This window comes from Dromaius novaehollandiae, chromosome 6 (genome assembly GCF_036370855.1).
Source record: "Dromaius novaehollandiae isolate bDroNov1 chromosome 6, bDroNov1.hap1, whole genome shotgun sequence".
Lineage (NCBI taxonomy): Eukaryota > Metazoa > Chordata > Aves > Casuariiformes > Dromaiidae > Dromaius > Dromaius novaehollandiae.
This window is the reverse complement of record NC_088103.1, coordinates 5,900,020-5,926,588: the sequence shown is the minus strand read 5'-3', so window position 1 is coordinate 5,926,588 and position 26,569 is coordinate 5,900,020. Positions and strand designations below refer to the sequence as shown.

At 46.4% G+C, this 26,569-nt stretch overlaps 1 protein-coding gene across 3 annotated transcripts in view; it reads left to right on the top strand.

Moving 5' to 3' along the window:
- Nucleotides 1-18,838, top strand: part of TUBGCP2 (tubulin gamma complex component 2) — a 36,051-nt gene extending 17,213 nt beyond the window's left edge. For all 3 annotated transcript variants that reach the window (XM_026097370.2, XM_064513537.1, XM_064513538.1), the window contains exons 11-18: nucleotides 2,136-2,316; nucleotides 2,949-3,121; nucleotides 4,384-4,512; nucleotides 5,979-6,099; nucleotides 7,769-7,912; nucleotides 8,466-8,594; nucleotides 9,464-9,627; nucleotides 18,458-18,838. In XM_026097370.2, coding sequence (XP_025953155.2) covers nucleotides 2,136-2,316; nucleotides 2,949-3,121; nucleotides 4,384-4,512; nucleotides 5,979-6,099; nucleotides 7,769-7,912; nucleotides 8,466-8,594; nucleotides 9,464-9,627; nucleotides 18,458-18,563 — 1,147 coding nt within the window. In that variant the 3' untranslated portion in view covers nucleotides 18,564-18,838. The remainder of the gene's footprint in view (nucleotides 1-2,135; nucleotides 2,317-2,948; nucleotides 3,122-4,383; nucleotides 4,513-5,978; nucleotides 6,100-7,768; nucleotides 7,913-8,465; nucleotides 8,595-9,463; nucleotides 9,628-18,457) is intronic.
- The last annotated feature ends 7,731 nt before the right edge of the window (nucleotides 18,839-26,569 follow it).

Genomic DNA, 26,569 nt, shown 5'->3' with positions numbered 1-26,569 from the left:
TATGTTTAATAGTTAGCTTCTAATAGTGAACATAAGATTTCAAAGTTAGCTTTCTTTCCATGGGATATTATTACTGAATTTTCTCTGTTTCCATTAGAAATGTTGGCCTGAAAAAAATAAGGTTTGTTTTTTTTTCCTGAGGAAAAAAATAGTGTAGATTCATAGAAATATTGGGTGGAAGGGAAATCAGTTTCCCTTTGTGAATCAAGTTTTTAGTTTGTTTTTATTTTCAGAAAATGGTAAAAAAGGGGACCTAAATATCCAGAAGACCAAGACAGCAACAGAGGTAGAAAATTGCATTTGATAGTTGCCTGTAAAATAGTTTGCAGGTGGGCTGTGACCTGGTACTAGAGGTTCTGCTTCAAACCAGTCACACAGAGTGTGAAAAAAAGTGGTGTGAGCTTCATGGAACAAACCTTCTAAGGGACTTGCAAGAGAAGATGCTGATCGGGAGATGTAAGCTGTAACAGTAATGGCAGCTGAAGTGAATGTGCCTGGCAGACCAAGTGAGATTACTTTGAGCCTGCTTTTTGCTGGGTCTGAAGAAGTTGTAGTCACAACAGAGATATCTGCTCCAAAACTGGGAACACGACAGCTCCAGCTGAGTTGGTGGGAGGGATTACGAGCTGAATGGAGGAACTGAATAGAGGGAAAACCTGAAGATCCGTGGTTCACTCCTTTGAAACTGATACCTGCCTGTGAAAGCCACCAGAGAACATGTCCTAACAGGTCATGAAAGTCGCCTGAGATCTGCCAATCATTAAGAAGAGTCTACCTAGCCTTGCTAATATCTGTCATCTTTCCAAACCCCCTTTCCTTAATAGGACTGTTGAAAAGGTACTGGTTTCCAAGTTCTGACAGCATATATCCTCTCTTGGGCCTGGGTAGCACAGTATAGTTTCAGCTTAAGCTGTTGCTCAGCCTCTGCAGCTGGGATCGATGTCTGTGACCTCCTTACGTTAGAAATAGACTTCTCTGCTGGATCTTTCAGCAGCCGTCCTGTATATATATAATCTATTGGGGGGAGCAACAGCTGGTTCAGCTTCCAGTGAGCTTTGAAGATTGAGGTGGTATGGCTACGATCAAATCACAGGGGAATGTGATGGATAACCACTTCTCATCAGTAAAATGAGAGTACTGACTGTCTATCTTCAATACCTGTTTCACACCATCACAGATATCTTGGTTGGAAGGGATCCCTGCAGGTCTCTCGCTCAGTCTCCTGCTGGAAATGTGATTATTGCCAGCACTAGATCAGGTTTTTATTTGGGTTCTCACTGAGCGACAAGAGGCCTTGGGATGTGTCCACAGCAAGTATCTTGCTTCCCTGCCTGTCTTCTCTTCTCAGTTAACCACTGACATCGTCACAACTTCCTTGTGGCTGTGGAAGTTATCTTAGTTCGAGAGAGTAATGACAGTCCAGGAAACTAAGGGGCCGAGCGTTATCCCAACCTAGCAGTGATCAGGAGTCTGCAATGTCATTGTTTTATGGCTGTGCTGATCTCATTTTTGCTCTGAAAACTGCGGGTATCATTTGTGATCTTTGGCCAGATGCTATATTCATCCTCCAACTCTTCTGTGAACTGTTTCCCAGCTTCTGGTCCACTGCAGTTCACTCTACTTCATACCAAGTGGAGATTGAAGTTGATGCATCATATTGCAGCAAAAGTCAACACAGATACTTGGAATACTTCAAAAATCAGTACAGATACTTGTTCCTTCACAGGAGACCAAGATCCTTCTCTAATTGGCAACTGCCTCTTGGGTAGATCTTGGCCCCCTCAAAGTTGCTTTGTTGTTCAGGATAGCAGTATGATCCTTTGCTCAGCAGGGTAGTGCATGCTTTTTTTCTTAAGGTAGGTTTTAAAGGAAAAAAAGAACAGCAGCAGCCCTGATCCGACTGCCCAAAAGCATCCTGACTTTGAGGTGAAAGAGAAAGAGGGTGCATGTATAAAAGATTAGGCTCAAAATGGGTTATTTATGCTGTGTATTCTGTGTAAAGAGAGGAATATTTTGTCGTCAAAACCGGCAGGCTGGCTGAATTGATTGCTTTTGTTCCTGTATGATTAGTGTTATACATGGATACACTTGGTCTTTAAATACTTAATGAATTGTCTCTTCATTTTCTTGAGCAGATCTATAAAGCACTATTTCCTGATGGATCAAGGGGACTTTTTTGTTCACTTCATGGATCTCACAGAAGAGGAACTTAAGAAGCCTGTAGACGACATCATAACTACTAGGCTAGAGGCTTTGCTTGAACTAGCCTTGCGAATGAGCACGGCCAACACAGATCCTTTCAAGGATGATTTAAAGGTGAGAGAATGTGCAAACAGAATATAATTGAAGTTGAGCAGAAGACCTGCTGTGTACTGGGAAAATCTGTGTGCCTTTAAGAACTTTCTGTAAGTGCAGTGAGGGAAAACAGAGCTGATGACCAGGCTTCTGTAGATCTTCACCGGGTAAGCTTTTTCATCCAGGTTAACAACTGGAAGCACACATCCTAGGCAAGGGGCTGCATTTTCTTGGTGATGTCTGAACACAGAGAAGGTGCTTTTGGGTGGCATCTGGATGAGATGGAAGCAGTAGTGAGTCCATCGTGCTTATTCTCAGCTTGGATACCCACTTCAGAGTACAAGAATATACCTGATTAGAAGTCTTGCCCATTAGTAATTACTGCAACTCGTCTGAAAGCCAAGCAAAATGATCTTCTGCTCCAATATTTTGTAGATATGAAGCAGCACAGAAGCCGTGCCTGGGGAGTGTGAGATCTGAATAGACCTGATAGAGGCCAGGGGCAAGGGAAAGCAGTCAGCTGAGCAGCATGTTGTATGCTGGTAGTTAAACACCTCCATGACACAGCTGGGGTGTCTGCTGCAGCACTATTGAGAGCATGCCTTTCAGTATTGCTTCCTGGGTTGATTATCCTGCTCTTCATTTCTTTACAGATTGACTTGATGCCCCATGACCTCATTACACAGCTCTTGCGAGTTCTGGCCATTGAAACAAAACAGGAGAAGGCCATTATTACTGCAGATCCCACTGAGCTCACTCTCAGCGGTCTGGAAGCGTTTTCCTTTGACTACATTGTTAAGTGGCCTCTGTCCCTTATTATAAACAGGTAATGTATCAATCCACTGAAGGAAAATAAAACACAAGCTTTTGCCTGAGGTTGAAACCTGTTTCCGGGGGTGGAAAGAAAAAAAGGGGGGGGGGGGCATCCGTATCTTTCAAGTGACATTATAGATTTCTAGTTAGCAAGGATTGCTTTGGGGTTGTTGAACCATACTTGCTCTGCTTGTAGACTGTAGGATATAGATTGTCCCTTCAGTGAAGCCTTACCAGACCATATCAAAGGCGTTCAGGCTTCCATTTTAAATAGTAGGAGGACATAAATCAGTTGATGCTTTCTCAAACTGGCTGCTGGTTTTCCTTGTGACCAGTTGTCTGGTTTTCCTTTGTCCATGGCTTTCTGAAATATAAGGTAAAGTGTTCTAGGTTAGATCTTCATTTGACAGTGAACTGTCTTGGGAGGATATTTGTGTAGGAGCCAAACGTTTCTCAAATGTGGAGGGCAGAAATAATGCATTTCCTCCAACTAGGACAGTTGAGGCAGGCAGTGTTACGTGGAAAAGGTGACAGATGTTAGTTGTTAAATGCCAACGCTTAGTTTAACCCTTAATTTCACCTTTAAAAGAATCAGTCAACACTGTGTGACTTTTCCGATGACATGATCCTTTTGAAATTATGTCTCTTTCTTGATAGCAAGATGGGTGTACTAGCTCTGATGGTAACTATGGTAGTGAAAATACTATATGGTGCAATTTCACAAACTGTATCGACTGGAGCTCTGTAGACACCTACACTGAAGTGTCTGAAGGCAGACCTGAATCCGGTCCTTGCAGCTATAAATAAGCATCCCCATCTGCTTCTGAGTGCATTGCTGGCAGAATAACACTGCCTGTAGCTTGGTTACAGTTTTTCTTTATCTTTTTGGAGAACCCTGGTAAATTGTTTAGGCAATCCTAGCAGTCTTAACACAATGGGTACATGACTGCAGGCTTTTAGCCCTCCATCCCAGCATGTGTGTGAGTGACCTTTTGCAAGTGTAGCCCAAGAGAATCAGAGGTGGAGACTGGTGATGTACCCAGTGGCAGGAAGTACGGAGGAGGGACTCCCTGGAGGGGAATTTTTCTTTGAGATGGTTATGAATATAATTTTTTTCTTTGGTTTGCATCATTTCAGTACAGAACTGTGGGTGCCTGAAGGCATAAGAAACATACTGTGCGGAGACTGTTTGCTTTTGAGCAGCCTCAGTCTTCGCAGCTCCACCTGTCCATCAGAGCAGGACTTAATCTGAATGGTTTTCTCCTTTCTTTTCAGGAAAGCACTAACAAGATACCAGATGCTTTTCAGACACATGTTCTATTGCAAACATGTGGAAAGACAGCTATGCAATGTTTGGATCAGCAATAAGACTGCCAAGCAATTCTCCCTGCATTCAGCTAAGTGGTATGGCCATTTTTCCTGGTTGATCATTTTTGAGTTTTGGTTTTCCTTGTTACTGGATAGATGTCTACTAGATAGATACATCATGACATGAATCGGGTCATTTTCATGTGAAACAGATCATTACATATTTCTAACAGGCTGAGAACATACAACTTATGTAACATTTTAGGTTTAAGTACGAAGCATCTGCTCGATGAATCTTTGTGCTGCTTGGCTTGTTCTTGTTTGTTGCCACAAAGTTTCAAAAAGGAAAAGATGGTCTTTAGGATTAGCTTATTGCACACTGAACAGTTATAGCAGAGGACATGTGTGCATGCATCGTCTTTCTCAATACTTTAGCATGAGCACGATTAGTAAGGGCCCCGCTAGTTTAAGAGCAACACTCTTCTCTTTTGATCAGACTGTAACGATGCTCCTAGCAAGAACTGGGGACCAGCACACAGTTTGGCTAATGTTGGGAGGGTTTGGTCTGATAAAAGTTGAGTAAGGTAAAATTGGTGGGATATTTTCCTAGAGAATTCTTCTGTCTTGTTCCATCTATGAGGGTAGATTTTAATCTTTGGAACTGCACTCGAGGTGCTGTAGGTGCTAGTTTGGAGGGTGAGACAGGTCTCTCACCTTCTGCCTCACCGCTGGCACTTCGTTGTCATGTGGTAGCTTCAGCTGCCTTGGTGCTGACCTCTGCAAACATGGCCTTAGTGCTGGTTCTCCTATACTTGTAGAGGTGTTGATGGTCGGGACCTCTGGGGGTTTCTAGTCCAACTTCTTGCTCACAGCAGGACTGCCATGAGCACTAGGTCAGGGCAGCCACGGTTTTGTCTAGCTAGTCTTGAAAAGCCTCTAAGATGGAGATCCCTCCGTCCCTGGTGACCTGTTCCAGTTTGTTGATGTCAGACTTCAGTCTGGATTCACAGAGCCTAAACAAACTATCATTGAAAGAATCTCCTATTTAATCCCACCATTTTATTTTAAATGGGTAATTGTATTAAATTCCCTAGATAGCAGGTGATTTCATCAAATTATTGGTATCCCCAGAATGTACTGATGCAATAAACAGAATATTTTTAAGTGATCATTTAACAAGTAAATGCTTATAATCCAGAAAGAGACATGAACCATTTATCGTGTTATATTTTGTCCTGTTAACAAATATGTCTCACTAGATAGTTACGCTAGTAAAATGGTTTTAATGCTGTCCATTTGTAGTTGAATATGAGCAAATGTTCAAAATAATTGTCCACTGTACAACAGGTTCAAAAAAGTTAACTCAGTAATTGAGGGCAAACCATTTAAATATATTGAAAATAATGAGTGACAGTTTGCATTAACTTCACAGTCCCTCTCACACTACAACAACTGTTAGGACAGAAATATTTAGCTGTGCTTTGCTTTGCTGTGCAAGCCTGGTTATAGTTCTCAGTGGCATTTGCTGTCCCTGATTTGTGTGGGTGTAATATCTCCCCTAGGTTTGCTGGGGCTTTCACACTGCGGCAGCGGATGCTGAATTTTGTACAGAATATTCAGTATTACATGATGTTTGAAGTGATGGAGCCAACATGGCACATTCTTGAGAAGAACCTGAAACTGGTGAGTGTGTGGTGAAACAAAAGTCTCAAGTTGCCAAATTTAACATAGGAAAAACCTCTCAATTTCAGTTATTGCAGGTGACTGTTAAACGTTTTGTTGGAGACATTGCCTTCACTGGACACTTCGTTTCTGAAGCCTTGAGGGTTGCTGCAATCTTTGGTAGAGCATTTGTGCCATTGCTGCGTACGTGAAGGAGTGCTCTAAATAATAATATAGTAGTACTGATTCAAAGCTGCCTGTGGTATGAATATGCATACAAGTTGTCACTTGAAGCAGAGGAAATTTTTGCAAGTGAGCAAAGTCCTTTAAGACATGCTCCGAATGTGTGTTTGCTTCCCATCATCCTTAGAATCCTTCAGGGCTTTTAAATCTCTGGGAAGGAGGGCCTGGATCATGCCCTCTACCAGGGCTGTGACAGGAAAAGTCTAACCGTGGGCGATGTTGCAGTATAGGGACCCACGAAGTGAACATCTCAGCACTGCCAGCTAAGTCACCTGTCTGTTTCAGCAATCACTTTTTTGCACGGTCCTTTAAAACTGCTCATCAGGGATGAGACATCCACAGCTTCTAGCTAAAATCTTCCTTGATTTAAATAAAAGCATCATTTCTTTACAAATAGAGCATGCAGAACTGGCTCTTTAACCTCCTTAAGCAACAGACTAGGGTAGTTTTTCCATTCATTTGCATTTTAGGACAGAAAAGGATGATCCTTACCAGTCTGATGCAATGCCTTATGCCACTTTTTTCTTTGTCAGAGTTCTTTCTTGTGAACTTCCACTTGAAGCTGTGCTTGAAGCTTGAAGAGCTTGAAGCTCTTCCTAAAAATACAACTAGTATCTTCATCTTCACATCTTTGTCTTCATCAACACAACTAGTACCTTTATCACATCAGAGAGCAGCATTTATGCCTGTTCTGTACTAGTTGTTTGAAAATTATGTTTGCATGTTTGTTTGATCACTGTTCCTGATGAAGCTGAGCAGGTACCTTGGGAATTTTAGTCCTATGGCTCTTTCCTAAGCTTGACTTGTATTCTCAGCCTGTGCACATCCCACAGAATTGTAGAGTGGGAGGATTTTTTTATCTAACCTTGTTTAAAACTTAGGACTGAAACAGTCCATTGAGGTAACAGAGATGGACTAAAATTTTACAGAACCCTTCAGAATTAAGATTTCTCAATTCCTCATTTTGTTCACCTGCATGTTTTAAGCCCTGTAAACTTACTGACCTCTCAGGTTCTCTGATTTCATTTTCTCTTTTCCATTCATTGTACCTGACTTTACTGAGATCAAAAAGATGATAGTAGCTGAGCTTCAGGGAGTGGGCATGACAAGCAGATTTAAAATCAAATGATCATAAAACAGGTAACTCCATTCTGAGCCTCATTGCCAATGGAAGGTTTGGATGTTTGAAGTAATTTGGTTGAAAAGGTGATGTGACAAATCGAAGATGAAAAGCCTGTGAAAGGCTGTTGAATACAGGAATGCAAATACAGTCTCCAGCTCAGAAGGTTTCTGGAAGCTGGAAGGTGTTTAAGAAGTACATCTACATGCCGTAGTGCATCTCATACAGGTCACTGTCAGGGGCCGAATACTGGATAAAAGCTTTGGTTAAGTGCAGCACAGCAGCCCTTGTGTGTCAATTTTTCATTATTGTGCTATTCTGTAACAGGCTTCCAATATTGATGATGTCTTGAGCCATCACACCAGCTTCCTGGATAACTGCCTGAAGGACTGCATGCTCACCAACCCAGAGCTGCTGAAGATCTTTTCCAAGCTCATGTCTGTTTGTGTCATGTTCACAAACTGCATGCAGGTATGTACAGCATCCCCATGTTTTCTACACCAATGCCAGCTGCTTTGGTTGCCAGGCAGCTGTGACCATCCCTTCTTTCAGGTTGACACCTCTTGTACTCAATACGCTTGGAAGAGCCTCTGTTCTTCCAGCCAACAGGAATTATGAACTTGACTGCTCATATCCACACCCTTTCTCAAAAGTGTTTTTTTGGGCTTCTCCCTCTTCTGGACATTGCTTTGTCAATGTTGGGATGAGGTTCAGATGAACTTTAGCCAGTCCTGCAGCAGAATTTGAGGTGTAAGTTGTAGGGCTCTTTAGTTTTTGGCGTGATCTTGTGAGGGCCAGGTGAGGACTGGTTTCCTTTGTCAGACTCTAATCAGTGTCTCCGGGAGCCCATAGCCAAACATTCCTTTGGGTTAAGTGAGGTTCGTCTATTAACATTTTAATTCTAATCTCAGAATTAGCTTTCATGAGGATTAACTCATTGCAGGGCCAGCAGAATCAAGTCAGTCTTGTGCTTTGTCATAATGACAAAAACGGGTTCTAACTGTTTTCCCACTGCCCTTCGTAGAGGTTCACCCAGAGCATGAAGCTGGATAATGAGATGGACCGGCTCACCTTAGAGCACGGCACGATGCTGGGTCCACCAACAGAGGAGGAGCGTGCTGAAGAGACTGCAAAGAAGAAGCTGACTAACAAGGTACAGCACTGGCTGGACAGCTGGGCCCTTTCCTTTCTGAATGCTGCCTGGGGTTTCAGTCTGGTTGGGATGGCTCTCTTACCTCCTAGGGATCCAGGGCACCTCTGGCCCCAAAAATAGTGTCTTTGCAGAGTTGTGGACAATTTTCAAGGGTAGAGTACTGATGCTGCTCTCAAAATTCTGCTTTCAAGACCCTCTCTTCCAAAGCAGTCACTGCTCTGATTTTTAAGTTCTTAGCTGTATTTTCAGCTATGCCATGAGTATATACATCCAGGGTTTCTGTGACTCAAGAATTTTCCTATTTTCCTAATGTTTTGTGGTGAGTGAGCCAATTAGCAGCAGAGTATGACTCCTTGCAGACCATCCCTTTCATGGCTGGGCTATTTATCTTGTTCATATTTTCCCCTCTCTAGATGTGCACTTAATAAGCAAATTGTTCTGTGTGCTTTGCTGTTAGTAGGCTGCCTCTTATCTGCTGGAACCTCACTCTCCACTTCGGCAGACAGCCCCGGGGCCATCCAACTGCAAGGCAGAGTACTCCAGAGGTTACAGCTTGGTTTAGAGGACACTCCCTTTCTGCCTGCTAACTTTTCCTACTGCTTGAAAACAAGCAACAACAGCCTATATATAAAGATAGCTCCACTCTGCTGGGATGTACTTTTTGGGGCTCTCCCAGATAGGCAGGGCAAGGCTTTTAACTACCCAGCACTTTGTAGTTGTTTCGAAAAATGTATTTCAGTGGTTGAACAATTATCAAGTTTTATGGCAGTATTTTTGTGCAGGTCTGGAAAAAGGGAAGGAATGATTGCATCTCTTTGGCAAATGTGAGTCAGCAAACACATGGGGCCACTCTTACTTTCTCTGAACAGCTTTTAGCAGAGCATGCCGACAACATGCACCTGACATCTGGCTTTGAGGCAACTGTCAACAAGTTTGATAGCAATTTCTCAACGCATCTTCTGGACCTGTTGGACAAACTGAGTGTTTACAGCACCAATGACTGTGAGCACAGCATGCTCAACATCATCTACAGGTGAGCCAGCAGTTTTCTCTCAGTAATTTCCTCTCCTGTGTTACTCAGCTCAGGAGAAATGATTGCTATTTGTAACTCTGCATGTCTGCCCCATCAGTGAACACACTGAAACAACAAGAAGCATTGCTTTGCATTTCAGCCCCTGGCTTTAAAAATATATATATATTTATTTGAATTAAGTGAACTTTGTCTATTAGTGTTGTAAATCTAATCCAAGAGATAGTTTTAATGGGGATTATATCACTGTGTAGACAAACTTTTCCTGCATAACCTTATTCAGAATACAGCATAAGTAATCCAGGATGAGACAACTGTGCAAGGGATTCATCAGAAATGACTATCTTTTTAAATTCACATCATGCATTTATTTAAATAAGCATCCATTAATATGTTTAGTACTTACCAGCTCTTTAGGAATCAAAATTACTCAAGTAGTACCTAGAAGTACAGTACACAGTATTTTCTGTCAGGTGTACTGTAAGAATCTAGATCCAGGGTTTGCTGCTGCTCTGTAACCTCGGTGTTTCTTTTTCAATAAAATGGGGAGCACAAGGACTTCTTTGAAATGGTTCATATCTATATATGAAAAACTACTATAAAAGTGCTACATATTAGTGTTGTTGGTTTTTTTAAGGTCTGTGTTATACTGTGGTGTAGCATGAAGGGACCTACCTTGGTATTTCTAGCTTTGATAGACCACAGATAGTGCTCTAGGACCATTATCTCTGGTTGAACATGTGTGCTATGCAAACACAGTGCTTCTCACTCTGTGATTCTGCTACCAGCACTTTATGAGAAAAACTGGAATAACTGCAATTATGGAGTTTGCTGCTGGTAGCAGCTTTTGGTGTTTGTGGCTGGGATATGTTTTTCAATAGTTAAACACCAGTGAAACTTAGCAGCCTGCAGATTGGAAATGCTCAGCTGAGGCACGCCCATGACTGCAGAAGAAGAGGGAAAACGAGGATCAGGACTTGACATCTCAAGAGTCACATTGGTGGAAGTCATGTGTTAGAGCTGTTGGACATTAGCCATTCCACACCTGGCAAAGGCTGTAACTCCTCAGAGGTGGTACTTGCAGACTGTTAGGCATGTATGAAAAACACAATTTCTTTTTGTGATTACTTGTTTTTTCCAGTGAGGAGGCTTGGTATAGGCATGATTTATGGGCTAGGAGTTTATAGTATCTAAAATATTTAAAGACTATTTCTTTTTAAGTGCTCGTTCTGTGTTTGTACACATAATAGACACACTAGCTGTGTTACTGTGCATGTGAGCCCAAGACACTCAAGACTTATCTTTTTTGTCCTTTGTGTCAGCTAGGCACACAGAACAAAGCCATCTTAACCATCCATTAGTTTCTTGGTGCTGTCTGTAGGTCAGTGTGTAGCCTTATTTTCGTGTGTAAGCAATCATAAATAATTCTTACAGGACTTGCTAGAAATTAGGGTCCTTTTTAGGTGTTGATTGTTTCCTTTCATCTGTTTCTGAGGAAAGACCCTTTGTTTACCAAGGAAATACTCCCCAGTTTTAGGAGTATTTTCTCTCTAAAGTTGTAATGCTTTCAATGGTAGATATGCTAGAGTCTGCCATTGGCGGTATGTAGTCTTGTTCAGAAATGTGCCTGATAACTTGGTAATCAGATATATTTTCTTTTTGCCCTTGTTGTTCTAGGGGTTCATGTCTCAAGTTCTCTTATATTTAGTGCAGGACATACCAGGTCCTTATTTACTTCTTCTTAACCGCATAAGGATGCATGAGGATGAACACTACTTTGACCATTCTCCTAACTGTGCTTTGTCCCATCTTTCGTTTTCTTTAAGTATAGCCTTATTGTTTTCTGCTTTATTTGGTCTTTGTGAACTGTGCTTTTTGCTGGTCATTCAATCTTCAGCTTAATCGTCAGGAATCGCAGAATCACAGAATAGTTGAGATTGGAAGGAAGCTCTGGGGCCTCTGGTCCAAAGCCCCTGCTCAGGTAGAGTCAACTAGAACAGGTTGCCCTGCCTGTGTCCAGTCGGGTTTTGAATGTCTCCAAGGATGGAGACTCCACAACATCTCTGGGCAACCTGTTCCAGTGTTTGACCACCTTCACAGTGAAGAAGTGTTTTCCTAAGTGTTTTAATTTGTGCCCATTGCCTCTTGTCCTGCCAGTGGGCACCACTGAGAAGAGCCTGGCCCCATCTTCTTTACACTCTCCCATCAGATATTTGTAAGTATTGATAAGATTCCTCCCAAGCGTTCTCTTCTCCAGGCTAAGCAACTCAGCTCTCTCAGCCTTTTCTCATATGAGAGATGCCCCAGCACCTTAATCATTTTTGTGGCCCTTTGCTGAACTCATTCCAGTAAATCCATATCTTTCTTGTCCTGGGGAGCCCAGAATTGTGCATAGCACTCCAGGTGTGGCCTCACCAGTGCTGAGCAGAGGGAAGGAAACAGTTCCCTCAGCCTGCTGTCAAGCTCTTCCTCATGGAGCCCAGAACATCATTGTCCTTCTTTGCCATGAGGGTGCATTGCTGGCCCATGTTCAACTTGTTGTCCACCAGGACCCCCAGGTCCTTCTCTGCAAAGTTGCCCTCTCCTTGGTTGGCCCCCAGCCTGTACTGGTGCAAGGGGTTATTCCTCCCAGGTACGGGACTTTGCCCTTCTGTTTGCTGAACTTCATGAGGTTCCTGTCTGCCTATTTCTCCAGCCTGTCTAGGTCCCTCTGAATAGCAACGCAACCATCTGGTGTATCAGCCCCTCCTCCCAGTTTTGTATCATCTGTGAACTTGCTGAGGGTATATTCGGTCCCATCATCCAGGTCATTAATGAAGATGTTAAACAGTATTGACCCCTGGGGTATCAACTCCTGGGGGACACCAGTAGTCATTGGCCTCCAGCTGTACTTTGTGCTGCTGATCACAACCCTCTGAGCCCAGCAGTTCAGCCAGTTTTCAGTCCACCTTGCTGTCCATTTCTCTAGCCTGTCCTTCATCTGCTTGTCTATGAGGATGTTACAGTAGACAGTGTCACCAGCCTTACTAAAGTCATAATAAACAGCATCCACTGCTCTCCCCTTATCCACCAAGCCAGTCATCTCACTACAGAAGGCTCTCAGGTTGATTAAGCACAGTTTCCCTTTTGTAAATCCATGCTGACTACTCCCAGTCACCTTCCTGTCCTTCACTTGTCTGGAAATGGTATCGAGGATTAGTTGCTCCATCACTTTCCCAAGGATTGAGGTGAGGCTGACTGGTGTGTAGTTCCCTAGGTCCTCCTCCTTGCCTTTCTTGAAGATAGGGATGGCATTAGCTTTCTTCCCATTCTCAGGAACTTCACAATGACCTTTCAAAGATAATCAAGGATGGCTTCACAATGACATCGGCCTGCTCCCTTAGCACTCGTGGGTGCGTCCTGTCAGGTCGCATGCACTTGTGTATGTCCAGTTTGTTTAAGGGTGCCCTTAGTTGATCTTCCTCCATGAGGGTCCACACTTCCCCTCTTGTCTCAAGGGCCTGGGATTCCTGAAGGCTGGTACCAATAAAGACCAAGGCTAAGAAAGCATTCAGTACCTCTGCTTCTTCTGTATCCTTTGTTACCAGGGCCCCTGCCCCATTTAGCAGTGGGCTAGCCTTCCTTTTGCTCGTGTGTTTGCAGAAACCCTTCATGTTGCCCTTAATGTCCCTTGCCAGCTTCAACTCCAGGTGGGCTTTAGCTTTCCAGACCCCATCCCTGCCTGCTCAGACAGTGTCCATGTTCCTCCTGGGTCACCTGTCCCTGCTTCTACTTCCATGGGAGGATGTGGCCTCACCTGAAGACAGAGAGAGAAAAGGTTTCAAGAATGTCTTTTGAAGTAGGTTGTTGTCCCTGCCTCATACCATGGCTCTTGAAGCTTTCAGTTTCCTTTTCTAAGAGTATCTGACAGTGCTTTCCAGGATCCCTGGCATCAATCTTTGCAAATGCTGTTTGGTGAAGAGTTCCAGCAGGAAACTGGGCTTTCAGTTGTCCTTCATGTCTCCCGAGAACTTCCTGACCAGCAGCTACCACACATTTACACAGCCACTGACCTCCTCTGTTGGCACCAGCCTACCTGAGGTGTGGTCACAGAGCTGAGACCAAGGATAAACACTGAAACCTTTCTTTCCTGTTACCATTGGTGCTTCCAGGAGTGGAGTCTAGCCTAGCAACTCCCACAGCACTGTAAAGAATTACATGTCTGTCTTCTTCCTTGGAAGATTGTATTTGTCATGAAAAGGAGGACAGTGGTACTTGCAGACATCTGAAAGGGGATGTGATGCCACAGGACTGCTTGTTGCTCTGAAATCTGCTGCTTCCTTCCCCTGTCAGAGCTTATCTTCCTACTTCCAGAACTGCCCAAGTTGGCTGATACTCAGCCCCCGAAATGGGAAGGCGGGTGAAGACCCTTCCTCCCTACTCCCAATAACCCAGATTCACTCAGGGTGTTGAAGTGACCAGAGGCTGAAGTCTCCTTTTCTTCTTGAAAACTCTACAGAGACTTTTCTGTGGCTGTGAGTGGAGGCCCCAGCTGCTCAAGTGATTTCTGTTCCTTTTGGGACAAACCAGAACAACTAAGTCTGTGGATCCTTTTAGAAAATGATGCTGCAGCTTATCAAGGCCTTCTGGATATTTTACATCAACTTCCATCTGCCTGGACATTACTGATTATCAGTGGAACTGTTGTAGATTGCGGGGAAAATCCATTTGTAGAAAAATGGACTGGCTAAAGGGATTAAGCCCTTGTGTTCACCTCACTGCCATCATTCCCAGGTGTCACAGCAGCATCCAGAGTCAGGCTAGATTCAGGGATCAAGACTACAAACAACTGAGTTGTCCAGGCAAGAGCATTTACTCCTCAATGTTCCAACTCTGTCTCCCTCCTTATTGAGTGATTACATTTTTATCATTACCCAATACAAGCTTCTGAACAGACTGGCGTTTTTTGTGATGCTTCCTCCAGGAGCCATCTGGGATGACCTTAATGGCAGCTACCTCCATGATCCAGCCTCTTGGACATCGTTGCAGGCAGCTCTGGGTATGTCCAGTGCAGTGCTGAAGACCAAGTGGTCTGCACTCTTAATAGAAGAGCATCATGGCCCCATGGTCCTTAGGTCTCATAAAGAACATGTGGAGATCCCCCCGTTGGTGGGATCATCCAGCTCCATCTGAGGCTTGAGTTAGTTCTCAGCTCACTGAGGAATTCAGAACAATGTCAAGTCCTTGACCACTCTTTCTGTGACAGTAGAAGTCCCACAACCTTACATCACACTCTATCACATGCAATGCCAGGGATTCATCAATGTAAGGCCCTTTCTGGCAATAACTCCACTGTTGCCTGCTTTCCAGCACTGTTCCTACATTTAGCGTCATAGGTTTACCCCTTTATCATTGCTTCCTCCACTCTTCTGTGAACTGTTTCTCCTTCCACCGGGATGGTGGAACAGGCTAATGCTGCACCATGGAGACTGGCTGTGCATCCTCTTAGATTGCTGGTCCCTGGTGCCATGAGCTGGATCTGCCCACAGGAGTGTTGGCTGTAGCAGGAGGTGACTCTTGAGCTGTGGCGGCTGTGGAGCCAGTTCTTCCAAATATGGAGAGCTAGTTTTTACACTGAATACTTCCTGCTTCAGAACAAAGGAGAAGTATGGTGATTGACGCAGTACATAAGAAAACAAAATGTTTCCGCTGGCAGTTTACGCTGAGGATGGTGACTTAAGCTGCCGTCAGCTGTTCGGAACAGGGTCTCCATCCTTTGCCCCCAGGTTTTTTCATGTCCTAGTTCTGTTTGAAGGGCTGCAGACATCTGAGTCTTTGTACTGTCAGGACTATCATCACTCCCAAGTCCTCCAGTTTGGACCTTTTAGGACCATGGGAGTCTTCACCAACATGCTGGACATGGCTGAACCTTTCATAACAAAGCAGATATCCCCATTTCTTTAACTGAAATACTGTATGATAACAGGCCATAAAGGGAACCTGTTTCCATTTCTACAGGCTGCTCAATAATGTTTTAAAAAGTGAAAGTCTCATGGTGAATGCCCAGACCTGACATTTAGCTCTCACTCAGTCTGTAGAGATTATTGGATTGAGTCCTGGACTCTATGGCAACAGGAACCCAAGAACCAGGATGGAAACTTCCCATCTGAAATAACACATTTGAAAGAGAGACAGAAGTGTTTGTAAGATATACTGCTCTTTTCTTATATATGATAACCTCTTTACATGATTACATTTCAAAGATGATGGTCACAATGTAAAACAGATAAAATACACCTTTTGTTCCTAATTCTGGTACCGTGCTTTTATTTGTGTGATCCTGGTTAATATTTATTCAATTTACAGTACTGGTAAATTTTTACTGAGTGACTGAGGTACAACCATCATATTTGTAGCACTAAACAATAGAAAAGGGGGATCCAGAGGATTTCCTTCAAAGCAGTGTGGGGCACACAATTCACAGATCTTCGGTATGTAGAAGTGCTGCTCAGGTGTCCTGTCTTCATTAACAGCAGTAATGGCAAAGAGCCTGCAATCGCAGAAGATCTACAGTCACTCCTTCACGTTCCGCTAGTGAAAAGGAGAAGAATTACAGCATAGTAATGTCAGATGTGTCTTTCAACATTAGTTACTGTCAGATGGATGACTTGATTCCAAGTACTCTGAAATGTTGCACATAAGTGCTGACGGCGTTTATCAGATATCCTTCCTTTACCAGCCTGAGGCAATAGCAGTGACTGAGCTTAAGAGGAAGACCACAAGCACATATGACATGATGCAAAAACTGACGAGTAAAAGTTCCAGCCAGAAAACCCAGCTTTTCAGACAGGAGAGAGCAACAGATAAATTCCATCTGTCGAGGCTCTGTTTTCTGCAGTCACAAAAAATGTCAAGGAACAATTTGTTGCCATTTGTGTAAGGTTGTTAAGCAACATGAAGCTCAAATATTGTGCCCATTCAGTTAGTATTACAACAACTTACTTGAGAAATGAAGAGGGTAACTTTCGTGTGATTCACAGGCTTACATCTACTATTGCTGAATGTTCCCAGGGTACCTGTCTGTAAGAACTGCACATGTATGAGGTGGCTTCATAGTCCAGAGATCTGTCTAAGGAAGGCCACAACAGTAGTAGAACTGGGTGTTTTTGTGGAGTCTGAAAGATTTTTTTGATTATTGAGGAGATAAGACTATGATATTGCCGGTCTTGTCCACTTTGCAGATGCATTGTATCAGCAGTACTTGTGATTTTGGCTGAGCACCTTTCAACCAATTACTCATTTTCTTGAATCGTGCGTCTGTTTGTGTACTCCTACTAGCAAGGTACTCCTGTTAGCAAGGAGATGGTGGTAATGGAAACTGCAGCATTTTGGAATAGTTACACTGATAGGGTGGATTTCATGCTGATATTAATGCAGGAGTTCAGTGTTTAAAGAGATAATTTACGAGGGAAACTGCCCCGCGTGTCTTTTCAAGACATGGCTACTGCTTTTACAGTTGGGGAAAAGTGGAGACAAATGCAAGCATACCTTTTCTTGGGTGACATGAACATGTAGGGTTACTGCTTGGTCACTGAGAAAAAGGTACCACTTACTCATACAGTCCTTCCAGGTGCTTGATCGATATGTGTGTTCTTGCCTTCTCCTTCCTGCTCTGAGTCTGTCAGAGAAGCTGTGTGCACTGAGATCTTGCTGTTGGGAGGGAGCCAGGGCACCAAGTGCCCCTGCCACAAATGCTATGTAGGATGTGTGGATGAGCACAACTGGAGACAAGAGATGAAAAAAACTTGGATGAAATTCAGCATCTGCAGGACAGCAGGCATTAACTCAAGCCTTGTGTTGCTGTAGCTGTCCTCTTGGTCTGCATCAGGAGGCTTCCCTCAGAAGTGCGTTTCAGCCTGCTTGATGTCGCCCTGTGTGTTGGTTGACGTATCCCTGCTCACTTAAGGGTCTCATTCTCCCAGAACACAGTGACTGGAAAAATATCTACTGTGGAGAGCACTGAGCAGTTACAGCTTTGCATCCCTCTAGCCAACACTACTAGGGAGATTTTCAGATCTCGCAGAGGTTTGGGCAGCCGTGTGTTGCCCTCCTGTTCAGGAGCTGCCAGCAGTGTGTCCACCTACATGGGAAGGCTGCAGCTTGGCAGATGTGGCCAGGAAGGTGCAGCAACTTAGCAGCCCTTACCGCTGGGTCACCCTGCCTTGTCCCTGAGTTACACATCTTCAGGGCTGTATTGTCAAGCTGCGGCTTGAGAGAAGAAACTATTAGTAATCGATCTATTCAGATGTGTTTTATACAACTATAACTAACAGATAAAATTTTGCCTGTTGTCAAAGCTGGGCAGAGACACAGAGTGGTACTGAGGGAGTCCCACCCTTCCTGCCAATGGCAGGAGGACACTCAAGGCACAAGCATAGAAGAGATGTCACTGACAACATGCATGGCCCAGCATAAATGTCCCAGCCTTACTCTGAACAAACTGGTCTGTCTCCCCAGCCTGGGGCAGACCCATGTGGAGACATGAGCTCAGGTGCCTGGTGCAGAGTAGCCACGTTAGGCCAGTCCTCTGACATGAAATGCTTTGCTTTGGTTCAAACTCCTCATTTTGTCAAGCTTTATCCTGAAATTCATCTGGCCCCATAAAAGAGTTTGTATATTTTTGAATCCCCTTGCTGCCTGTGAGCCATAAAGCACTCCAAGGAGCATGTGTGTTGCAGTATTTGCAGCACTGACCTCTCAGAGCCCTTCAGGAGCATTTTCAGGTTGTTGTGTGCCACTGTTTGGGGGCACTGAGCAAGCAGATTGCTGAATCTTCTCTTTTTTTGTCTCTGAGGTTGGACTTCAATGGATTCTACACGGAGCGTTTGGAGCACATGTCCGCAGAGCGGAGCCAGAAAGCAGCTCCCCTGCTTCCCCATGTGGTTGTACCTGCCCAGTGAAGCCCTGCCGTTGCCTGTTTTAGCTGCCGTCTCTTCCACACCGGCAGAGAACAGGATGTCCACTTCGTTCTAGCTAGGAGTATTCCGCCTTTTACGTTCACCATGAGAGCTGTAAGCAAACCATCAGGGTTGCCCAGAGGGACAGAGGAATATTTAATCTCCTGAAATGTATGTAATGGAGCTTCTCTTCTGAGAGACTTTTGTTAAGTCCTTTTTATACTACATTGTAAAATGATGTATTTGTGTGTTGTAAAATTAAAAAAAAATCAGGATTATTTTGTCTGTTAACAGAACCTACACTGCAAATTAGTCTTAGGTGACTATATTTTGGTCAGCTTACCCAGATGTGGCTCAGCTTGCAAGCACTGTTATTTTGTGAGGAAAGCCTGATTTGGGGTTTGCTGCAATGAAGCTGATCAGCTGCTCTAACTGTTGAGATGGTGTTCAGAGCTGATTAGAAAATATGTGATATTAAAATCACATTATCTGAGTCCTCAGCACATTATTCCAGAGTATCTGCAGGGTCCTGCAGCCATAAAAATGTCACGGGTCAGTTTGAGAGCTGCTGTGGTAAAGGGTAGAAGAGAAAAAAAGTGCCTCCCAAAAACAAGTGACAATCAAGACAACTGCCAGACACCCAGGGGCCTCAGTGACAAGTGTGTGAGTACATGCAAGGGCTGTTCGATACAGGGCTGAGTATTCCCATTAACGACCTGCCCTTCCTCTCCCTCACCTCCTCCTTCGCAGGGACCCTCTTCTATAATGGGGTAAGAGGTGAAAGACAGACTCCCTTTTGCTCTGGTGGCCTAAAACTGGTTTCTCAGCTTGGCAGAGGGAGAGATACGCAAGGAGAGGAGGGGGACAGCCACTCCTGGAGATGGGGGACAGAATTTCTTCACCTGAAATTTGAAGTTGAAGATAGAGACTGCATCATCTGGCTCTTCGGGGCAAGGACTGCTCTTCAGAATGGGCATTTTCACATCCCTACCAGGGAGTCTTACAATACGAAGGATTGCCAGTGGTGGCACAAGCCCACAGAAGAGGGGCTGCAGTGCTTATGCAGTTCATGGGGAAGGGGAAGTTTCCTGTTTCCCTCACTGAGGTGACCTATCAGTCCCAGGATCCTTGGAGAAGCCTGTCTGCCATTTCCACTAGGTTTCTGTGGATCTACACGCTTCACAGTGACCTGTGTGTCCCTCCCAGTGGTGGCAAGCTCAATTCGAAGAGGCAGAAGGGCTTTAGTCACTAGGAGAAACCTGTTTGGGTCTCATTGTCTAACATCTCAGGTTCGAAAGATTCCCCTAGCAGCTCCCTCTGTCTCTTGCTCTGTGTCACCATTGATCAGACACACATTTTCACACCAACAAGCAGCATGGTGGCTGTTGCAGGGAAAAACTGCTCAGTTCATGCAGTTTAATTTAAATCAGGATTGAAGCTGGTGACTGAACACATCATTTTTGATTAATGACGTGTAATTAACCAGTGATCAGTGAACTATACGTTCAGGATTGATAGAAGTAATACAACAGATAAACTGCAATACCAGAGACTTGTGTTAATTTCTAAAATTAACAGAAAATTTCTAGGCACCTCTCTGTAACTAACCCCAAGAAGTTCTGACACGCAGTTGCATGCACAGACCACCCCTCGCACAGGGCAGGTAGGTCGCCTGTTCACCCCTTCTCCTGGGCGTGCTAGTTCCCCTCCTTGCACATCCCTCCGGCAGGAGATGTGGGTGCTCTCCCTTTCCGGGAACCGTGGTGCTCCCTACAACCTGCTGCTCTGCACACCAGTAGAAAGCCCCCCGTGAGGTCACATAAACACCCCAGCTGTGAGTCCCTGCTTGTTGCACCCCGTACTGTTGGCCAACTAGTTGGGTGCGGACACCTCTCGGCATTCGGCAGGGAGGCTGTGCTGCCTGGCTGAGGCAGAGGTATGGATGCTGCTGCTTTTTCTGCTCCAAAGTCTCTCCCCACCTTGTTACACAGTTTTGTTCTTCTTTTCAGGCTGACTGCTTTGCTTCAGAAGTCTCTTTGAAGCTCCCTGGGTAACTTTAATCTAGCTGATGGACGTCTTCCTCATGAATGCCCTCCAGGGTCTTGTGCATCTGATTGATTTCACACACAGACCATTTACATTCTTATCTTCAAAGGTGTTGTCATCCCAGCCATTTGCCAGGGGTGGGTGATGGGAGGCTTCCCCCCACCTCCCCCCCGCCACACACCATGGCAAGGTCCCCGGCACAAGACCACTAGCTAATAACCTCAGACACCCGAAGACAGTGACCCACAAATGGGATGCTCAGCTGGTTGTGAGAGAGAGCCTTTGATCGTTGTGGTACTTTGGTCTCCACTTAGATGAAGCTGTTCTTCTCTCTAAGAGCAGACTTGAGTCCAGCTCTGATATTTTCCTGAAAGCTTGGAGCCAGAGGCAGAAGTGTGTGTCACCTCCACTCCTTACCAGGAATGAGGCAGGTAGAGCAAGGCTGGTGCAGTGATACTGCAGAGAAGGAACATACAGCCCTCTCGTGCCAGGAGAGAAGCAGGAAAAATTCCCATATTTGAATGCAGCAGCCCCATATCCCACAGCGTGGCAGCTCATACCTCATTGTCCAGAAGAGCTTATTCCTCCCCAGTGAAGGAAGCAATGTCCCACCTACATTTATCAGCTCTCCTGCCTGCCACTTGCCACTTGTCCAGTCTAAAAGCCAGGTTTTCCATGTGTATGATGAAGCATGGGGTGGTCAGTAGTTCCTTGAAGGACAGCTCAGCTCTGCACACCTTGCAAGAGTCGTCACCCTGCTGAGGAGACCTGTAATAGAAATGTTAAGATTGTTACGAACAGGCACGAATGGGAGTAGTAGGGCTGAAAGCACTAGGAGGAACAAAGAGCAGGAAAAGGGCTCTACCACTGGCAGGTGTTGATAGCACCAAAATCAGCAGTTCACCAAGATCCCTGCAGCTTCCCAGGACACCTGGGCCAAGAGACAGAGGACTGTGAGTAATCTTGGTGGCTTGCAGAGGTGTTACAGGATGGAGCAATCAATCCCTGCTGGGGGGAAAAAGGGCTTATCCAAAACCAGCATGTGGTCACCAACCTAAGGAGAAGCCAGGAGAAGATGAGGACAACTCGCTAGGCAGCACCCCTTTTTCTCCAGGTCATGGCAAGGAATCCTGGCCAGACAAATTGGATACATATATCTCAGTGCCTGAAAGGTGCCAAGACCTCTTGGACACAGGCTTCTTCGACACAGGCTTCTTCTCACACCCTTTGGTGTGAGGGAGTGAACATGGATGAATTAAATCAGTTTTGTTCTAAAACCCAAATCACACTCCCATCCTATTGAAATTTTCTGCATTCATGGCTTTGTTGCAACATTATTTCCCACACCAGAGCCCCAGGCTTATGCAGGGCCTTGCTTAAGTGTTTCTTCCCCGTGTGAAATCCTGTACATTACTAGGTCTACATTTGACTCCTTGGTCCCTGATGGATGACCCTCTCCAAGTGCCTTCACACTTCCATGCCACTTTATGGAAGTGGCATTCCTGGTTGCTAGTGTATCCGATGGAGCAATACATATACACAGAGGTATAAATATACGTCTGGCTGGAAGCAGTGCAGTTCTTTAGCTTTGGGATTCACCGTTCCTATGGCCCATGACTTCTGAAAAGTAGCAGAGATTGAGAGAAACTTCAGAACTGCTGTGTCCAAATGCAAGTTGTCTAAAGGGGGTTTGGGCTTGATTTCTCTCCATCCTGCCTCCAGTTCAAACATAGGGCAGGCTGAGGAGACAGCTGGCCACGTACCAAGGTGTGCATGCTAGCTTCTAACTGATGGTATTTTTAGTGTGACACCTTTTGACACCGTATAGATGGAGCAGGAAGGGCAGCAGACAGAGAGAGCAAGGGCAATACAGAGACGCACGTTAGGGACCCAGGCAAAGGATCCGGTTCCTTCCCTGGGGTGATCAAACTCGGTGGCTGTGCGTCACCGCATCCGGAGCCAGCCCACTTCCCGTGGTTCACGGCCCCAAGAGGTGCTGGGGCAGCAGATGGGATGCGCGCACGTGGCGAGAGACGCTTCCAAACTCCGGTGCTGAATGGCAGGGGCCAGCAACCAACACTGTGCCCTATATATGCTATTGCTTTGCTAGTTTGGTGTCCTGCTCCCCAGCCATGTCACAGCGCAGTGGGACCAGCGGTGTGTTGGCTGTGCTGGTCCTACCACCTGGTCCTGGTACCTCCGTTTAGCCCTGGCCCATCCTGCCCTGCTGCCGTTGTCCTTTGGGATGCAAACCTTTTGGAAACACAAGCCCATTCCTTCTGGCAGCTTGGGACTTGCAACATCAGTCAGTATTTCTTCTCTCTGTGCTCTCCACAGTGTTGTGGGACGTCGCTTTTACTTGCTGATGCCCCGTGTGCCAGAGGAAAAGTGAACGGTTTGGTTCACTGTGGTCAGCCCTGACTAGAAACAGCCATCCGGCTTCAGTCTCCAGCCTTCAACCACAGCAGTGTGGCTGAGCGCTGAACGCCCGCAACGTGCAGGGCAGGGACCGGTCCAGCCTCAAGCCCATCCTTCAGCAGCCGTGCAGTTCCTCTCGGGTGCCCGAGCACAGCTGCTGGCTTCCTGCAAGGCGGCGGTCCCGATGAAATCACTGCCTTACATCCGGTGTCGAGCAGGAGCGAGCAGCGCCCACACATCCGTGCGAGCTCCCCAGCCCGTGGGGAGAGCCGAAGCCGTGCGTGGCGGAGAGCTGCGGCTTTGAGCAGGAAACGGGGCTGCTTCCTCTGCCAGGTGATGACTCAGGGGGGCCTGGCAGGGGCTGCGAGGTCCCTCGCCATCCACGCCGACCCATCCAGCCCTGGAGAGGGTGCAGCCGGCCACGACGGTTGCTTGTTCTTGGCTCTGGTTGCCCGAGTTGGCAGGGGCTGGAACAGCACGCGGCACTGGGCTCGGCACACGCCTGCGAAGAGGAGCACGGAGCAGGGCTCTGTTTCAATGCCGGTGCTTCAGCTGACGGCACAGCGGCTAAATTATCTTGAGGGCAGCCACTTCCTGCTGACAAGACTGATTGTCCTGAGCTTTCTAGGTGTGGATATTCATCCTTGGGGCTCTCCCCACTGCCTTGACCATCTCTGGCAAGCGGCTGTAGCGTGACCCCAGCACGGGTGCACATCCCAACTGGGAACTGCAGGAGAAGATATTTGTCCTGGACAGGTTGTGTTGGTTACGTCTATGCTAGTAAATGAGTCAAGGCTGGTGTCCAGCATCCCCTCCTCTGTGCCACATGGATTTTCGATGAGTCCCCGGCTGCCAACCACCCAACACCCTCAAAAGCACGGTGGCTTTGCCAGGTAGCACCTTGGGACACGGTCTACTAGTTCACAAGTTGGAGCCTACTAGTATGGGTGAGGGCCTCAGCGTCGAAGACCAGACATGTCCAGAGCTGGTCCTCAGTAGGACAGGCTGGTGGTAGGACGCTGACGCTCAATGGCACTGCTAAGCCGTGCTTTACCCTCTCCTCTGCCTCGTGCATGCAGCCTCCCATGGCAAAACAGGAATTTGGTGCCACAGCAGTTCTAGCTCTGCTCTCTCACCACTCCTTCCTCTCTTTCTCCTCCAAAAAAGGCAACCAACAGCAGAAAAGGTGTGTATGCTGCTGGGATTGCAGCAGGACGCCAGGCATCTCCCTCCTCCCGGAGCTGAGCCTGGCTGCCTTGGGATTTTCCTCTCACTGCTGGTTTGCTAGCTGTCAGCCCCCTGCGATGCCATTGCTGCTCTGCAGGCTGGGATTTTGCTGAGGTAATGCTGGGCTAATCCGGGAGGGACCGTCTGGAAGAAGAAGCAGGAAACAGAAGAAAAGTCACCCTTTGCACCCGCCTAAGTTCTCTCCCTGTCTCTTATTTGTTTTCTTCAGTGAGCTGTGACACCAAGAGATTGGATTTCAATTTTCTGTCCAGAAGTACGGAGTTTTCTTTTCTTTTTCTTTTTTTTTAATAAAAGTCCATACTTAGGGGTGGCAGCAAACAAACCCAGCCTGCAGCTCACGACTAGACGACACGCAGCTTCTAGCATTCCTTCTAGAAGCGTTTCTTCTGCCGCGTTGTCCTCTAACAAGTGGAGCCCACGTCTCATGGTCTAAGCAACCTCCTCCCTTCACTTCTGACTGACAGACCGCCTTCCCTCCTGCGACGTACCTGCGCGTTAATACTCACAGCCCGACGTTTCGTGTGCTCCATCAGCGCTGCTGCCCCACCACCAGCAAGCAGCAGGGCTTTCCCGGAGCAGGCCCCCCCGGCCCCCCCAGGCTTTTCCAAAACCTGTAGCTTCAGGCCCACTTCTGAAAGGGGTTGAACTGTGCAATCACTATAGACTAGGAGGCCACATGATAAATCCCAAGCGATGAAAACAAAGAGCCAAACAGTCCCTGAAGCTACCTAAGGGCTCCTCAAACACTCATGGGGCGTTATAGGATGATGGTGGAGCCATAAGCTCTGGCTTGGCTTTCTGCTGAGTCCCACGGACCCAAACACAAGACTACAGATCAAGAGCACTGCAGGGTTCAAGAGTGATCCCAGGGAACAGGAGGCACCAGCTAGGCACCTCGACGGAGGCACAAGTCCAGGGAAGTCCTGCTTGCATGACTAACTGATGCCTGCACAGAGCTGACACATCAGCTGCTAAAAAGACCTTCTGGGCTTGCTGGTCTCTTTGGTGATGACGTCATTGTTTTGGTCTGTAAATCACATCCTTTGTGCCAGGAAGTGTTCAGCAGTGACGGTTTCGATACGGCTTTGAGATTTTTGCAAAGGTTTGAAATTTTTTGTCCTGTACTCGTTTGCTGCTTTGGGGAGCTTGCATCCTGGCGAAATGCAGCCACGCATAATCATTGCAACTTCCAAACTAAGTGTCCAACCCTCTTTTTTTGTTAAATGCAAATGCTGCCTTCAATCCCTCATGGTCCCTTCTGCAGCTGCTTGATCTCCAGTGAGATAAATCCTCACCTGTGGCTTCAGAGTGGGAAGCTGTAGCTCTCAACCCTGATTCAGTGCCAAGATAGCAGCCAAACAGTCGGCAGGCGCTCACAGCCGCGGTGGCAGGGGCTCGGACTCGGCTGTTGTCTGGGCAGCACAGAGCCTTAAAGCAGCTCCCTTTCCTGATGGTCATGGCCCAAAATGCAACGAAAACACCATAAGTCAGTGTTCAAGAGGCATCTTCCTGCGCACTGTCCCCAGGTCTCTGCATTACCCCCTCTGCTAGCTAGTCTGTGGGTAAGGGAAAAAGGGGAATTAGCCATGTGGTAAAGAAGAGATCTCGGCGAAATCAGAGGTGGGGAGCACAACTGGGTGAAGACCATACGAACTCACCAGAAGCACAAGAAGAGGCTTAGGAAACATGATGCACAGAAATTTTGAAGAAATAGGGTTGGCGTAGAAAGAAGACGATGTGCAGAGGAATGCGGTGGCCATCTAACACCTAAACCACAGTTTTAAGAGGATGGTGACTTCCAAGTGCCCGGGGGTTGAAATTATAGAAGAATTATATAAGCCCTTGGGGGCTTGGGAGCTCTGTTGTGGTTATTGAACCTTGTCCCCTCTGTGTCCTGAGCTCTGCCTGTACGGCACAACCCCATGGGTGTCCTTTGGGATCTGCCTTTCTCCCCGGGAGCCCCAGAAGACAGTCGCCAGCCCCCTCGCTGCCTTTCTCCCATCCTGCAGCACCCTGCCCTGCCGCAGCCCACGCTGGCACCCACCACCTGCACCCAGCCCCTTCATCACCTTGGGGCAGGGAGGGCCCCCCCCCAGGGGTCCTCCCAGCTCTGCCCCACATGGTGCCCCCGGCCTCTCCGTTGTCTTGGCACCAGGGAGGATCCCTGATGCCCCACTGATACTCCCCAATGCCCCCTGGTCCCCCCAGGCCCCCTTACAGCTTAGCCCCACATGGTACCCTTGCGGGGTCACCTCAGAGCCAGGCAGGACCCCCACAGTGACCCACAGACACCTCCA